The 17,791-nt window shown below is 43.0% G+C and overlaps 1 protein-coding gene across 1 annotated transcript; it reads right to left on the bottom strand.

The window, feature by feature from the left end:
- Positions 1 to 1,218: 1,218 nt before the first annotated feature.
- On the bottom strand, positions 1,219 to 17,581 carry LOC124252545 (zinc finger protein 709-like). Its single transcript, XM_046686188.1, has 6 exons — positions 17,499 to 17,581; positions 5,373 to 5,499; positions 5,108 to 5,168; positions 4,179 to 4,459; positions 3,291 to 4,094; positions 1,219 to 2,813 (listed from the first exon to the last, which is right to left on the bottom strand). Exons 1-6 carry the CDS (start codon positions 17,499 to 17,501, stop codon positions 2,503 to 2,505), a joined length of 1,587 nt encoding a protein of 528 aa, XP_046542144.1. The 5' UTR covers positions 17,502 to 17,581; the 3' UTR covers positions 1,219 to 2,502.
- Between the last annotated feature and the right edge of the window lie 210 nt (positions 17,582 to 17,791).

Genomic DNA, 17,791 nt, shown 5'->3' with positions numbered 1-17,791 from the left:
TTATGTAGGATGCTAAGAAGAGAAGTTATGTATTTCAATGAGGTACTTCACAGTAAACAGTGTCTAATTCACCACAGGAAATACATCGGTGTTTTGACTGTAGGAAAGGCAAAGCTGTTCCAGAGGACCAGGAGCTGGCTGCATCAACTGCAAGGCCAAGTCTTACCCTGCTGAAGAGAAAAGTGTCCGACAGCTTGTTCATTAAAAGTACACAGTTTCCAAGACAAAACTAACAGTATTTTGTGACCCTATGAGGTAAAAATGATGAAGGATAAAAGTCCACATCATAAAAATGGCTGTTTCCCTTCTTCTTGCTAAAACGACTGGAACTTCTTAAAAATTAACTTACACTCATTACATTCTTTTGCCTTCTAGAAAACAATGACTTGGTTCACAAAAAAAAAAAGTTTACAAAAGTTAGGATTAAGTTTACCTCCTCACATCATTGAATACAGAAAATAACCTGCCTCCTTGAATAGCAGTCAAGTCCACAAACACAGGCTAAAATCTTGTAAGAAGTCCTTTGAGCACTGTTACCGCTACACCTCAACGTCCTTTAGGTCTGTGGTCATTCTTACTAGAATTCCTTACACCCCTCTCTGACTGCAGGTGCAATCCTGCAGGTCACTGGAAGAGGGCACTGAGGAAAAACATGGTGGTTAATTTTGGGGTTAAAAATGAATGAGAAATTATTTTCATGACAAAAGTTACACTGTAAAAGAATAAGAACTAGTTTGCCTGATGAAGAAACACCTGAATTGGACCGCACATGATAAAATTGACTCCAAATGTATAATGACTAAATGAAGAACATTGCAAAGTATATCTGAAAATCCATAAGCAAAAATGGATATTAATAGTCTGTAAAAATGAAATCCACTATAATATTTATTAACATATGATGGACTGGAACAGTTGATAAAATGTATCAGTGAAACAACTAGAGAAGTGTTCATTTCCCAAACAGATGGACATTTATTGACATACACTCAAAGGTCACTGAAAACACATCGAGGGAATACATTCAAGCTACACGTAACAAGAAACACACACAGTCTTCCCAACATGAGAAAGGTGATTGTTCTCACATGGAACAACTGGGTCGAGGCAGCTGCTGCACAAGGCAGCAGAGAAACAAACTTGCAGGTTCTTTTCATGTCCCATTGTAGATGCCATGGTGAATCAGGAAAATGTGCTCATGAGTACTATGAACAGCAAAAGTGTTTCCTATACAGCTTAGACTTTAGTCAATTATCATCTAGAGAAAAGGGGAATCAGAGAATACTCCCAACCACGAAGGTCTGAATTAGATTCCTCGTGGACACAAAAGGCCTTACAGAAAGACCCTAACTCGAATGGATCTTTGATGTGAAACTAGTGGAAAGTGCATCTCTAACAATACGGAAATCAACTAATTCTTGGTGGTTTTCAAGATACTCTTGACAAGAAGGGCAAAGAATCCAGAAAAAGGGATGGAAGATGGTGTCCTTGAAGCCCCTATGGAACTGTCTCCATCCCTGTGTGGTGGCTCGAAAATCGGCCTAAGGCCTTGTGTGCTTCTGCCTTCCAAATCTCATGCAAGTGAGGCCACTGGGGAATTCCAAACACGGCACCATAAAGGGGACGGATTCTTAAAGATCTCGCTGTTCAGATTACTCTCACTGACATAACGCAGTACAGGGGTGATGTGTCCAGCTCTAGATTTTGTTGCCTGCCACAGGCCTCTACTTAATTCAGTCTATTCACCAAATACCAGTCAGAAGGAAGGACAAACAGCAAAGGCCCAAATGGGAAAATAAGAATTCACAGGAAGTACACTCTTGGATAAACTTGCCATACATAATTTTTTCCAACTGTTTAATAGTACAGAAAATAAAAACAGGCTCCTCCACCCACCACCCCCAAAAAGGCGCTTTCTCTAAAACATGTACAATATGTACAATGGATGAGGCATATCCAGGAACTGTAAATACAAGGCCAGTAAGAAAATCACAACAAATACAAACTGTCATTTTTCAATAGCCCTTTAACACAGAACAATTAAAACATTATTTAAAAAAAAAAACTGATTTAGGGGAAATGCACTACCTGAGTCTTATTTACTACTTCTGAAGGACCAGCAGAATCATCTCACCTCAATATTCGTTTCTGAAGTAATTTATAGAAATCCACAGTCTAATGTTGCACTTTAAGAAAGGCTTGATAAATACAATATATTTACCACTTTTATAACGACTCTTTCCTGTTGAAAGTTTTCTAGAACCTCATGTACAAATTAATTTCCATGAAGCTTTCTCATATGACTTACATTTACATTTCTTTTTGGTGGGAGTTTCACATAGAAGGGTGTAGGCCAACTGAACTCTTTCTCTTGCTCTGAACATTCAAGACGTTTTTATCCAGTGAGTCCTTTCATGCCTTCAAGAAAGAAGTGCAATCACCACAATCCCAAATTGTTTCTATCTACCTGCTTTTACCTCTAGTGTGCATTCATGCATATCCTCAAAAGTTTGCATGAGAACTAAAGCCTTTCTGACTTTCCTCACATTCATAGGCTTTCTCTCCAGTGTGACTTCTTAAATGGACTCGAAGAAATTTGGAAGCAGTGAAGGCTTTATTGCATTCTTTACATTCATAGGATTTCTCTGCACTGTGAGTTCTTTCATGTCTTCGAAGAGAACTGTTACAAGTGAATGCTTTACTGCAGTTCTCACATTCATAGGGTTTCTCTCCTGTATGAGTTCTTTTATGTGTTGAAAGAGAACTGGTATAACTGAAGGCTTTACCACATATTTTACATTCAAAGGGTTTCTCTGCAGTGTGAATTCTTCCATGTATTTGAAGAGAATGGGAAGAAGCGAATGCTTTACTGCAGTTTTTACATTCATAGGGCTTCCCTCCTGTGTGCGTTGTTTCATGTTTTGAAAGATAAGTAGTAGTACAGAAGGCTCTACCACATATCTTACATTCAAAGGGTTTTTCTCTAGTGTGACTTTTTTCATGGACTCGAAGATAACGGAAAGAAGTGAATGCTTTACTGCATGTTTTACATTCAAAGGGTTTCTCTCCAGTATGAATTCTTCCATGTATTTCAAGAGATCTGGAGGAAGCAAATGCTTTACTGCATTTTTCACATTTGTAAGGTTTTCCTCCTGTGTGCATTGTTTCATGTCTTGAAAGAGACTTGGTAGAACTGATGGCTTTAACACATATTTTACATTCAAAGGGATTTTGTCCAGTGTGACTTCTTTGATCAACACAAAGAGAACTGGAAGGTTTGAATGCTTTACTGCATTTTTTACATTCATAGGGTTTCCCTCCAGTATGAATCCTTTCATGAAGTTGAAGAGAACTGGAACAAGTGAATGCTTTACTGCATGTTTTACATTCATAGGGTTTTTCTCCAGTATGAATTCTTTCATGTCTTTGAAGATTACTGGAAGAAGTGAATGCTTTACTGCATGTTTTACATTCATAGAGTTTCTCTCCAGTATGAATTCTTTCATGATTTCGAAGATGACTGGAACAAGTGAATGCTTTACTGCATTTTTTACATTCATAGGGTTTCTCTCCAGTATGAGTTCTTTCATGAACTTGAAGATAACTGGAACATGCGAATGCTTTACTGCATTTTTCACATTCATAGGGTTTCTCTCCAGTATGAATTCTTTCATGATTTCGAAGATGACTGGAACAAGTGAATGCTTTACTGCATTTCTTACATTCATATGGTTTCTCTCCAGTATGGATTCTTTCATGTTTTAGAAGATGACTGGAACAAGTGAATGCTTTACTGCATGTTTTACATTCATAGGGTTTCTCTCCAGTATGAATTCTTTCATGAAGTTGAAGATTACTGGAAGAAGTGAATGCTTTACTGCATGTTTTACATTCATAGGGTTTCTCTCCAGTATGAATTCTTTCATGTTTTAGAAGATGACTGGAACAAGTGAATGCTTTACTGCATTTTTTACATTCATATGGTTTCTCTCCAGTATGAATTCTTTCATGAAGTTGAAGAGAACTGGAACAAGTGAATGCTTTACTGCATGTTTTACATTCATAGAGTTTCTCTCCAGTATGAATTCTTTCATGTTTTAGAAGATGACTGGAACAAGTGAATGCTTTACTGCATTTTTCACATTCATAGGGCTTCTCCCCAGTATGAGTTCTTTCATGTGCTCGAAGTAAAGTGAGATAAGTGAAGGCTTTCCCACATTCCTTACATTTATATGGCTTCTCTCCATATTTTTGATAGTCATATGTTTTATGTTCAGTGTGACATCTAATGTGCATTTTAAGGGATGAATGATGCGTGAAGACTCTTCCACATGCACTGCATCCCCATGGTTTAGCTCCTGTAGTTTTCTTGTTCAGACTGAGATTTGGAAGAAGGCTGAAGTTTTCTCCAAACTGACTATCTTCTTCACTTTCACAGACTCTCCCTACCCTACGCTTTCTGTAAAAATGAGAAGCATATTGTTAATGATTTCTCTATTAATGATTTTATATTTCTTTTTTTTTTTTTTAAGATTGGCACCTGGGCTAACAACTGTTGCCAATCCCCCCTTTTTTTTCTGCTTTATCTCCCCAAACCCCCCCTGTACACAGTTGCACATCCTAGTTGCATGTGCTTCTAGTTGTGGGATGTGCGACGCCACCTCAACGTGGCCTGACAAGCGGTGCCATGTCTGCACCCAGGACCCGAACCCTGGGCCACCACAGTGGAACAAACGAATTTAACCACTCGGCCACGGAGCCGGCCCCAATATTTCTTATGTTTATTATGATTGATAGGAAATGTTTATGTTTTCTCCCTTCTGTGAATTCTCTGAAATATACTGAATTTTCTGAAAGAGGACTTCACCCTTGTTATTATCCAAACAGTGATATTCACAGATAAGGTTCACTAATATTATTTCTAAGTGAAATATTCTGCAAAAAGTGAACCTCTACATCACATTTCAGAAAGTATATTTGGTGAAAATTTTCTAAGAATAGCTAAATTTGAAGCAAGGCTTATTTGTTTTGTTTGTTCTTTTTTAAAACAATTTCTTAACCTACAAGGATTCTCACATGAGACAGAGCTTTCTATTGTGTGACTCACCTTACTTTTCTCCCCTGGCCTTTGTACTGATCTTCAACGTCACAATCTTCCCATGTTATTCCTGAGATGCAGACCCACAAAGTTTATTCCAAATATTAGAAATTAGACAAAAATTTCTAGATTCTAAGTATACGATAATCTATGGCCATTTCTACTTTATTTACTAACAACCTCCCCTTTCCACATTCTACATCTTAGAACACTGATGATGGGCAAGAACCACTTGTTCTTTCATTGATGACGTGAGGAATGTCCTCGTTCTTACCTACTGAGGCCAGGTGCCTCAAGGTTTCCCACATAACATCTCTGTAGAGTTTCTTTTGTGAAGGATCCAGTAAAGCCCACTCCTCTGGGGTGAAGTTCACACTCACGTCCTCAATGGCCACCGAGTCCTAAAACACCACAAAAGTGTGTAGAGTAGGATACGTGAGCCTGACAGCACTGGGGATCTAGACTCCAATTCTAGGAAGGTTACATGGGATTCTGTTATCTCCAAACATTCATTCTATGTGTGATCATCACAAACTCCCTTTTTTCTGTACACAATGCTCATCAATTTAACAATATTGTGAACACATGGAAATACACATTTTTACTGTGATCACATTCCATCCAATTTCTCTCTAAGAACAAGTTCCAGAACATGTTGGGAAATGACAGAAATGCTATACAAACGAAACAAACATCAATTGTGGACCCATGATTCTTCGTAAGAAAAGTTCTTTCATCTTCTTCCACATTACCCACTGGTTACAGCACTCCCTGACGCAGAGGGTGAAATCTATGGGACGTTTCAGTGAATAAAAACATAGTGAATGGGGCTGGCCTAGTGGCGCAGCGGTTAAGTTTGCATGTTCTGCTTCTCGGCGGCCTGGTGTTCGCTGGTTCGGATCCCGGGTGCAGACATGGCACTGCTTGGCATGCCATGCTGTGGTAGGCGTCCCACATATAAAGTAGAGGAAGATGGGCATGGATGTTAGCTCAGGGCCAGGCTTCCTCAGCAAAAAGAGGAGGACTGGCAGTAGTTAGCTCAGGGCTAATCTTCAAAAAAACAAAACAAAGCAAAACAAAACAAAACATAGTGAATAACTGGAAGCTTTTTGTTCTGGTCCCATCACCAAACTTAGAGTCCATGAGGCCTGTGAAATCACACTTTGACCAAGCCCAGCTGCCCACATTGTCCTAAACTACTCCAGGCCATTACAGGTAATCAGATGCAGCTGGCTGAATGTAAATATTCTTGTGGTGAAAGAGTGCTTTTAACTTGTGTAATATCTATCATAGACTCAGTTCTACCTTTCTCACTCTGGAAGATTTGATGGGGCTGGAATTATTATGAACTGAGAGCTCAGGCACAAGGAAGAAGCCATGAAAACTTAGACCATAAGATCACTATACGTATGGGCCTCAAAGCTACTTCTCACCAAATTTAGAACACAGTGTGAGATAATGTGCCATAAGAGCTCGTTCTGGTCAAATGCTAACAGTGTACCCTGAGCTTTGCTCCCCTTGAGGGGTAGGTTAAGAGCTGCAGATTGGGGCTAGCCCTGTGGCCAAGTGGTTAAGTTCACGCACTCCACTTTGGCAGCCCAGGGTTTCGCTGGTTCGGATCCTGGGTGCAGACATGGCACCACTCATCAGGCCATGCTGAGGCGGCATCCCACATAGCACAACCAGAGGCACTCACCACTACAATATACAACTATGTACTGGGGAGATTAGGGGAGAAAAAGCAGAAGAAAAAAAAAACACAAGTAGATTGGCAAGAGTTGTTAGGTCAGGTGCCAATCTTTAGAGGAAAATAAAGAGCCATAGATTGCAGGGGAGCTCCTTGAAGACCACAATGGTTTGATGTTAAATTTGCCCATGATTATAAAATACATGCAGGATTTAACAGTGGTTTCCCCCAAAGAACATAAAATTTCCTTTGTCCAACTTCAAGAGGAAGTGTTTCCTGACCAGCCACTCTGGATGATGCCCTGCCAACTTTTGATCCTGCACCTAAGGAGCTTAGAAGCTGTCATTCTTGATCTCACAAGAAGAAAATGAACTTGACATGAAGAACCCTTCTTAGATCCAGGAAAGCCTTGAGATCATAGGACAAACCAGTGTCTCCAAACTTGGGAAAGACAAAAAAAAAGATGGCATTTTGAAACACGCCCCACATATTCTGTTCTTAATAAGGCGTGTACTAAAAAAAAAAAAAAAATCTATTTCACCAGAGTCTAATGCAAGGGCAAAAATAACAAAAAAGACAGAACACAATTTCCACGAAGCCTAGGATAACCCTCTTTAAATGAAGGCTTAAAATACAGATAATGGGAATCCCTGAAGGAAAAGAGAGAGAAGAAAACATGAAGTAATAATCACCAAAATATCCTAAAATCAATGCTAGCCAGCATACTGTCCATCCAGGAAGCTCATGGAACACTAAACACGGGAAAGTACAAAAGTGCACACCTGAAGGGTATCACACTGAAACTAGAGAAACATCACAGAGAATGTACCGAAAAAATGCCAGAGAAGAAACACACCTTCGACAGAAAGAAACAAAGATTTGAATTAAATTGAACTTCTTCTCAAAACCATGCAACAAGAGCAGAGGAGACTGAAAGATTTAAAGTGTTGAAAATGAAACCCACTTTCCTAGAATTTGGTCAAGCAAAATTATCCTTCAGTACAAAGAAGAAATAAGGACTTTCTGAGACAAAATTTGAGGAAATTCGTCCCGAGTACACATACTTGGGATGAAAATTACTTGAAAGTTTATCAGAAAGAATGTAAATGATAAAGGTAGGGGATTAGAAGAAGAAAAAATGAGGGGAAATATCTTTTGGTTCTTATAATAAATATAACAGATGACACTTTGTTTAAACTAATGTTAGCAACAATGTATTTGGTAATAAGAAGCTTATGGACAAGTGAAATACATGACAGCAATGTGACAAGACACAGGGAAAGGAAAATTGGGGACTGTGTTAAGAGGTACTTGCACACGGTGAAGCGGCACAGTGTTACTTGGTGGGGGGGGGTTGGTTGTAAATGTACGCTGAAAACTCAAGGACAAACACTAAAATGTGTTTTTAAAAAAATGTGTAACTGATATGCTAAGAGGGGGGAAAAAAGAATTACAGTAAATGCTCAATTTTAACCAGAGAAGGTGGCAAAAAGGTAGAAGACAAAAACAAGGATAAAAGTGGGAAATTTTGGTAAATATTAATCTAACTGAATCAACAACCACTTTAATCATCAATGGTCTCATTACAACTGAAAGACACAGTAACAGAGTTCAAAAAATTCCATTATATGTTGTCTACAAGAAACCCACTCTAAGTATAAAGTCAGAGAGAGATGAAGGGTAAAGAGACGGAGAAAAACAGACCATGCCAACACGAATCAAAGGAAGCTGCCAGAGGAATAGACATCATAGACAATGCGGATTTCAAACTGAGGAAGATGCAGAGATAGAGGGGCAGTAGGTACGGATAAAGGGGCCTATTCTCTGAGAAGGCACAGCAACGCTGCATGTGTACCTGCCTAACAACAGAGGGGCAACACACCTTAGGGAGGAACTGATCGAATGCAGGAGAAAGAGACAAATCCAGTACCATAGCTGTAGATGTCAACACCCCCTCATCAGGAATTAGAAATTTCAGTAGGCAGGAAGTGAGGAAGGACAGACGTGCAATGAACAGCACTGCGAAACTGCTGGGTTTCATTGTAATCTACAGAATACTTCACAGAACAGCAGAATATACATTCTTCTCAGGTTCACATGGAACATTCACCAAAACAAACCACATCCTGGGACATAAAGCACACCTTAACAAATATGAAAGAACAGAAATCATACAAAGTAGGCTCTCACACCACATAGGCATTCCTCTAGAAGGCAATACCAGAAAAAGTTGGAAAACCCCCTAATATGTGGTGATTCAAAAATATACTTCTAAATAACACAAAGTATCAAACTAGAAGTCTCAAGAAAAATGAAAAATTATTTTGAATTAAAAAAATGAAAACACAACATAGTAAAGGTTCTTGGATGTAGTGAAAGCAGTATCCAGGGGGAAATTCATGCCATCAAACAAATACACTGGAAAAATCAAAGATCTCTAATCACTAACACAAGCACGTACCTTAGCAAAGAATAAAAAGAAGAACAAGTTAAACCCAAAGCAAGCAGAATAAAAGAAATAATAAAATAAGAAAGGAAATGAATGTCATTGTGGGAAATCAATGGAGAAAATGAAAAAAGCTGCTTGTTTCACAAGACCAATAAAATTGAGAAATATCCAGTCCAGACAACAAAGAGAAGAGGGAAGACAGAAATTACTAGTATCAGAAAGGAAAGGAGGGGAAATAAATATAAAATAAGACTTGATAAAAGCAACATCCATTTAAGATAAACTAGTAATAGAGGGGAACTTCCACTTCTTGAGAAAGAACACCTTCACAAATCCTGTAGCTGAATTCATGGTGTTTGTTCCATATGATATGACTGTCTCTATGCAACAACTGGAAGAACTCACAATGACAGAAACGACTCCTGGGACTAATAAGAGAGTACAGCAAGTTTGCTTTCCTTCTAGATCCACATGAACAGAGTCAACTGAACTTTGACAGTGAAGGAAAGGAGATTCAAATGAAAAAGCAAGTATTTTAAACAAACAGTGGGAGAAATAATGGATATCCATGTGCAAATACACACACACAAAACAAATGTAGACACAGGCCTCACACTTTCATGAAAATTAAATCAAAACACATCATAGACCTAAATGTAAATTGCCAAAAGAATAAACTCCTACAAGATAACACAGAAGAAAATCTGGATGACCTTGTGTTTGTTGATGAATTTTCACATAGAAAACCAAAAAGCAAGGTCCACAAAAGAAAAAAACAAAAATTTTACAATTTTAAGTAAAACGAAAAACTCCTCCTCTGAAAAAGATGGTGTAAAGAGATCAACACCAATTCAGAGTAAGAGAAAATCTCTGTAAAACATTTATTGGATAAATGATGGCTATCTGAAATATGCAAAGAATTCTTAAACCGTAATAGTCAGAGGAAAAAAATGCAATTAAAAATGGGCAAAAGATCTGCAGACAGCTCACTGAAGGAGAGATCTAGATGGGAAATAAGCAACATGAACCATGCTCCACATCAAATGTCATTAGGAAATTGCAAAGAAAACAACAATGGGGATCACTAAACACTTATTAAATGGGTAAAAGTCAAAATATTCAGAACAGCAAATATCGGTGAAGATGCAAAGCTACAGGGAACCCTAGTTCATCACGGGTGGAAACAGGATTTGGAACACCCACACTGCAAGACAGGAACCTCCTTTCAGAATAAAACACATTGTCACTACATAGAGTTAAGATCCAGCAATCACGCTCCGTGGTATTTTTCCAAATGAGCTGAAACCTTATGTTCGCACAAAACCTACATAAGACTGTTTAGAAGCACTTTATTCATAATTGGCAAGAGTTAGAATTTTCAACAAGATGTCCTTCAAGTATCGAACAGTCAATCAGTGGTGCATCCAAACAATGAAACACCGTCCAATGATAAAAAGAAATGAGGTATCACGCCATGGAAACACATGGAGGGACCTTAGAAGTCTATTATTAAGTAAAGAAGCCAATGTGACAAGGCTATGCAGTGTATGATTCCAAGTATATGACATTCTGGGAAAGACAAAAGTATGAGCCACTAGAAGGATCTTTACTTGTGAAGGATTTGGAGGTTGGAGGGAGGGATGAGTCAATAGGTGGAGCACAGGGGAGTTTCAGGGAAGAGAAACTACACTCCATGATACAGAAATGATACCTCCACATCATTACACATTTGCCAAAACCCACAGAGTGTGTAACACAGAGAGTCAATGCTAACGTGCACCATGCACTGTAATGCATCCAATTCACCCCTTTTTTACTGAAACAGGACATCTCTCATTCAACTGACTTCAAGTTATTTCCTTTTCAAGACTGGCCCTGAGCTAACATCTGTTGCCAATCTTTTTTTCTTCTTCTTCTCTCAAAAGCCCCCCAATACATGGTTGTATATTCTACTCGTAGGTCCTTCTAGTTGTGCTATGACTTCAACATATTTCAGTAAGTCAGTCTGTGCTCTAGGAGCCTGAGACCCACGGTGGCGGGGGGGGGGGGGGGGGGGGGGGGGGGGGGGAGCACAGCACTGTTTTCTCTGAGAAGTGCCATGGTCACTGTCAGTAGTGGCGGAACCCCAAGGTGGATGACGAGTGTCCTGCTATTGTAGACCTATTAGTGTACAGACGAGTGTGACTCTGACTTCTATTTTGGGGATCTCTGAGTCAAGAGATTGCCAGAATTCTTTTACCACAAAGGGGCAAGACAACTGCTTGCTTTATAGAGTTTCAGGTGCCTGGGCTTAAGTTGGGTTGAATGAATCTCTTCACTGGGCCAAACTCAGACTGTGGTTGGTCCACTATAACCCAGAGGGTCAGGATCTTTGCTGCAACAGGTACAGGGCTGGGAGCAGCAGCAGAGTGACTTGGGGGCCCTGGGGAGCCCTCTGGAATCTTGCTTCCTACTGGCTGCACTTTCCTGGCCCTTCTTTCTCTCTGAAATAATTGGTCTTTAAGGAGCGACCATCAGATGGGCTCAGCTCAGTGACAGGGTACAATCATCCTCATAACTGCAGACTCCCCCTAATGTCAAGGCGACTCCAGCCTCAGTCTCACCTTCACTCTCAACACACAGACAGATGCCACCCAAGACACCGACAGAAGATCACATTAAGGAGGGCCGGATTCCCAGACTCCTGCTCTCAGAGGACAGGAATTCCCAAAACTGCCAACTCAGTGTCCTCTGCAGTTGAAACCTGGGCTTGGTGGGGTCAACAGGGCAACACAGGGCAGCACAGCGCCCAGGAGGAGCCACGCAGCAAGCAGCAGCCCACAGTGCAAGAGCCTCCAGGCTTTCTCATCAGCCTGTCCAGGGAAGAAGGCCCAGGGGAAAAGGGAGGGTGAGGCTTAAGTGTTCAGTCGTCAAACAGCATCAGCATCAAACCCTGGCCACTCATTACAAGAACAAACTTGAGGGACAAAAATAGGCATTCGCACTGGCTTGTTTTTATATAAAGAAACATTAACAGGATGATGAAGCAGTGAGCAAAACCGGTCATTCGAGAGTGGCTCGAGTAAGAGCAGGAGTGGGGCAGGGCATGTGGGCAGGAGGTTCTCTTAGCTACTGTCCTCTGTTACAAATTTTTTAAACATTCCCATACAGGGGCCAGCCCGGTGGCCCAGCGCTTAAAGTGCTCACGTTCCACTTCGGGGGCCCTGGGTTTGCCGCTTCAGATCCCGGGTGCGGAAATGGCACCGCTTGACATGCCATGCTGTGGTAGGCTTCCCACATATAAAGTGGAGGAAGATGGGCATGGATGTTAGCTCAGGGCCAGCCTTCCTCAGCGAAAAGAGGAGGATTGGCAGCAGTTAGCTCCAGGCTAATCTTCCTCAAAAGAAAGAAAGAACATTCCCATGTATTATTCACTTGAAATAAGGAGAGACAGGGGCTGGCCCAGTGGCACAGCAGTTGAGTCCACATGCTCCACTTTGGCAGCCTGGGGTTTGCCAGTTTGGATCCTGGTCATGGACCTATGCACCGCTTGTCAAGCCATGCTGTGGCAGGTGTCCCACATATAAAGTAGAGGAAGATGGGCATGGATGTTAGCTCAGTGCCAGTCTTCCTCAAAAACAAAATAAAATAAAATAAGGAGAGACATGTACATATGCCATATTTTCCTATGTTTGATCATCAGTTTTAAATAACTTTTAGTTTTAACATTTCTACAAAGTAAACTATTTCAAGATTTAATCCTTTAGGTCGCGCAGCTGTTAAGTTCACATGTTCTACTTCAGTGGCCCAGGATTCGCCAGTTAGGATCCCGGGTGTGGACACTGCACCTCTCAGTAAGCCATGCTGTGGCAGGCGTCCCACATATAAAGTAGAAGAAGATGGGCACGGATGCTAGCTCAGGGCCAGTCTTCCTCAGCAAAAAGAGGAGGATTGGCAGCAGATGTTAGCGCAGAGCTCATCTTCCTCAAAAAGAAAAAAAAAGATTTTATCCTTTAATGAATATAAAACTGTAAACCATAAAAAATTTACCAATCTCTTTCTAACAAAAAAGACAAGGGCATTTTTGTTTCTGCCTCCACTATATTTACCCTGGGAATATTTTAGGAAGGAGTAGCATATTATAATACCTTAGGGGTTTGCAATTAAGCCCTGAAATAAACTAGGAATGCCAAAGATTTACACAAGCTCTGACCTGATTCCTCATATCAATGAAACAAGAAATTCAAGTGCCTTTTCCCCACATCTATTAAAATACAATTCAGGGGCTGGCCCGGTGGCATAGTGGTTAAGTTCACTTTCTTCTGCTTCGGTGGCCTGGGGTTCGCATGTTTGGATCTCAGGTGTGGACCCAGCACCCCTCATCAAGCCAGGCTATGGCAGCATCCCACATAAAATGGAGAAAGATGGGCACAGATGTTACCTCGGTGACAATCTTCCTCACACACACACACACAAACAATAAGAAAATAAATAAAATTCATTTGCCTTAGGAATAGTATAGCCTTTTAAATGTCAAAGTTCTCTAGGGACATGGACACACAAAACTGACCTAAACATGGAAAATGTACCTGAGAACTGAAATACACCCATCGCACATCTTGAGGTTCTCTTGTCTAAAAGGAAAAAAATTGTTTGTTTCCAGTTTTCTTGCCTTGCTCACATCATATCTCTGACATTACATTTTCAAACCCCAAGTGCAAATGGAAACTAGAATCAGAGGATTGTAATATTCAACTGATAAAGCAATCCGAGGACAGAAACATGAATATTTCAGTCAGCTCATAGAAGCAGCCTGCTGGCCTGCAGTTCAGAAGGAAACCCACACTCAGAAAGGGACCATATTCCGAGACTTGAGGTATAGACTCTCCCCATTGAGACAGAATCCCTGGAGAGGGTCAGTCCCTGGTGAAGGAGGGTGGGGACCCCTGAGCAGCCACAGGAATGCACTCTGGGAGCCCCACACACCCTGCCTCTCCTGTGAGCATGGAAGCACTGCCTCCCCCAGGCTCCCATTCTCATAAGTGAGGAAACTCTCAGCTAAAATCAGTCTAAGCTTCTGACCCACATGAACTCCAAATTCATGATCCCTTTGTCCACAGAACGGAACACCTGATCTTCACAGACTTTCTCACTGTGCACAGATTACACTCTCAGTGCACCTACAGTGTCGATGCAAAACTCAAATGTAACATCTAAAAATGTCCAGGCCTAAGGAACCACAGTTATAACCTCAGAAAGGGCGTCACTCCCCACCCCGTGAGCACGTGCACCCCCAGCTTTCCAGGGCTCTGCAGCTCCTCTGAGGATCAAGGCTCCTTCCATGAGGGTGTGAGCAGTAGGACACCTGCAGGGGGAAGCTCCCCAGGAAGGACAACTGGGCCTGCAAGGCCTTCCCTCTGCAGGTCCAAGGGGGCCTTAGCTTGGGTCTCTGACTGCAGGCTTCTGCTCCCCACTGGAGATGCTCTGGACCATCACTGTTATTTTAAATCACACAAAGCCAGTGTTTCAATAATCCAGCACAATCACTTAAACCCAGTCCTTTCATGGAAAATAGGGAAGAAAAGTGTAAGGTATTTCTACCACTTCAACTAGAAAAGCACAAATGTCTATTCCTTTAAGAAAAAATGTCAATTACTACTGTTACTGAGCGAGGGCTCGCCACCTGATGCGCACAGAAGCTGAGACCACGGCACACCAGTCTTTGAAAGAAGAAACAGTTGACTATGCCATCGATTAGCAAGGAGACAGGAGGACAGGCTCTCAACTCCGTCTCCCTCATCCAAAGCATGGGCTGAGGCTTAAGGGAGCAGGGAGGGCCGGCTGGGATGTAAAGACCTGGCAGGGTGAGGTCAGACTGGCAGATCAAAACTTTCTCTTCGGCACAGGCTCCTGGCTGGCCGCCTCCTGTGACAAAGAGCTTTAACATCTTGCTGTTAAGATGGGGTTAGTGATGGGAGGTTAGAGGAAAAGCCCAGTGAACAAGGGGCAAGTTGTCTGCAGATTTAACTCTCCACTGATAAAGAGTTTCTAGAGATCTGGAGTCATCCTGCCCTTCCTGGCACAGAGAGGGAGGCACCCTTACAAAGGGACGTTTCTCTTAAATGTAAATTTCTGTTACAAAAGGGTAACTTCTACTAGGTTTTCAGAGCTTTGCCTCTGTCTGCTGTTTTTCAATAATCATCAGCTCAAAATAGCCCTTATGCCAAAGACCCATGCTTTGGGATGACAACTCTGTTCCTGGTCCTGTGATTACATTATTTCCATGACAAGACATCACACTTGAACATTTGTGGTTTGCATGTCTAAGCCCTGGAATTTCATTTGAAAGCATCCAAAAGTAACGACCGCACCTCAGAAACTAACGACAGACATTCAAGTTAGGAAAGAGCGAAACAAGTATTCTTAACAAATGGAATGTAACAAAGGAATATTATATTTTTCCTGAAATTCACCTCTTTGTTGCTTGTTTGGAACTATTTTATAGTGTCTTTCAAGCTCTACTGATTAACTATATTTACCCTTATTGAAAAACGGAGACTTAAATAAGTGAATAATTTTTTCTCATTCACAAACCGGGGCGGGGGGGAAATACCAATGGGACAGACAACCCAGGACATTTTTCCAAGAGGAACGCTTGCCCAAAGGATTTGCCATAGGATGTCTGCGCCCAGACGATCCTGGGGGAGAGGCACAAGAATTTCCTGCAATGAGGTTCCAGGTGGTTACTCTCTGCTTTCCTCTCATGTAAAATATCCACATGATGAGGATCGAGGCTGCCCCAGGGAAAGAAGCCCAAGGCGTCCTGCCCTGCATACCAATCTACATCATCCTTCGGGAAGCAGAGGACATCCTGACCTGATCCAATCTGATTCTTATCTAAAGTTACAGGACCACCCAATAACCAAACCCACCTGCACCAGCCATTTTAATGACTCTTTTTTTTTTGGAAGATTAGCCCTGAGCTAACATCTGCTGCCAATCCTCCTCTTTTTTGCTGAGGAAGACTGGCCCTGAGCTAACATCCGTGCCCACCTTCTCTACTTTATATGTGGGACGTCTGTCACAGCATGGCTTGCCAAGTGGAGCAATCTCTGCACCTGGATCCAAACAAGCGAACCCCTGGCCCCTGAAGCACAACGTGCGAACTTAACCACTGCGCCACCGGCCGGCCCCACAACTTTTTTACACGATCTTTCCTTTGTCTTGTAAAGAAATAACTCACATACCTATGCCTTATAAATTTAGCCCTGCCCTCAATCCATTGCAGCTCTTCCTGCCCATGGGTCCTGTCCACACACTGTTCTCTGAATGAAGGAGCACTACTGCCAGACCTTGAGAGTCCAAGGAATCTTTCTTTCGACTTCTCTGCTTCCGGAGTCCGCATCACACAGACAAATCTAATCTTTAACATAGAGCCATCCTGGGCCTACCTGTGGCCCAGTGGTTAAGTTCACCCGCTCTGCTTCGGTGGCCCAGGGTTTCGTGGGTTCGAATCCTGGGCGTGGACATGGCACCAGTCATCAGGTCATGCTGAGGCCCCGTCCTACATGCCACAACTAGAAGGACGCACAACTAAAATATACAACTATGGGGGGGGGAGCTTTGGGGAGAAAAAGGAAAAATAAAATCTTACAAAAAAAAAAAAATAGAGCCTCTGGGGCATAACGATCAACGGTTAAAATATCGGGTCTGGTTGAAACGCGCCATGGAGGAGGAAGTGTTGATAGAGATCCTGTGAATGAAAGAGGGGAAGTGGCTTTGGGAGTGCGGGGAGGCATCTGAAAATTTACGGATTTACTGTCAGTCCCAGGAAGAGCAGCCTGTGGGGAAAGGACTGTGGATTGAGAGGCTGCTCCCCAAACATTTGGAAAACTATGGAGAAAACGGGTGCCCTCTGAGGAGAAAGGAGGCCCTGGGGACCCCACAGACCGCAGCCCCTCCGCGCACGGACCCCGGAGACCGAGGCCCGACTGTCCTGCGGGCCCTCCCGCGGGCCCCCCACCGTCTGGGACACGCGGGGCTGCGGGCGCACAGCGGCCCAGAGACGCTCCGGCCCAAGTCGCCGCGCGCAGGGACCACAGGACGCCCGGGGCCCGGCTGCCGGCCCCGCCCCCACGCTGCGGCCGGAGGGGCCTGAGGGCCGAGCGGCGCCACCGCGGACTCGGGGCCGCAGACCCCGGAGGGGACCGCGGGAGGCCGGGCCCGCTCCGCCGCTTCCCACCAGCCCCTCCTCCCGCGTCCTCACCCCCGGGCCGCACATTCACCATTTCTAGGGCTCCTGGGTCCCCCGAGTCCTTCCTACGACCCCCACGACAAGTGCAGGTCACAGCGCGACAGAGAGTGCAGCAGAGCCACCAGGACCCGTAGGCCAGACAACACCTCCCCTGCAGCGCGGCAGCAGCCGGAAGCCGCCTTCACAGGAAGTCCAGTGCATGGCCCCACCCACCTGCCCCACCGGCTCCCCTGATTGGACGGCCCTGAACGCCACGCCCCCTCAGGCCAGAGAGACAGCAGGTGGGAGGCTGCAGGGCTCACCAGAACCCACCTAGGCTGGCGG

The sequence above is a fragment of the Equus quagga genome, chromosome 14 (genome assembly GCF_021613505.1).
Source record: "Equus quagga isolate Etosha38 chromosome 14, UCLA_HA_Equagga_1.0, whole genome shotgun sequence".
NCBI classification, from domain to species: domain Eukaryota; kingdom Metazoa; phylum Chordata; class Mammalia; order Perissodactyla; family Equidae; genus Equus; species Equus quagga.
Note: the sequence above shows the minus strand (reverse complement) of the source record. Positions and strands in the feature narration are given on the sequence as shown.

Excerpts from the sequence above, each read along its gene's own strand:
- LOC124252545 (XM_046686188.1), bottom strand. Across the intron at positions 5,169-5,372 it reads GAGGCACCTGGCCTCAGTAG|GAATAACATGGGAAGATTGT; the intron begins GTAAGAACGAGG and ends TCTGCATCTCAG. Across the intron at positions 4,095-4,178 it reads TCTCACTTTACTTCGAGCAC|ATGAAAGAATTCATACTGGA; the intron begins ATGAAAGAACTC and ends ATCTTCTAAAAC.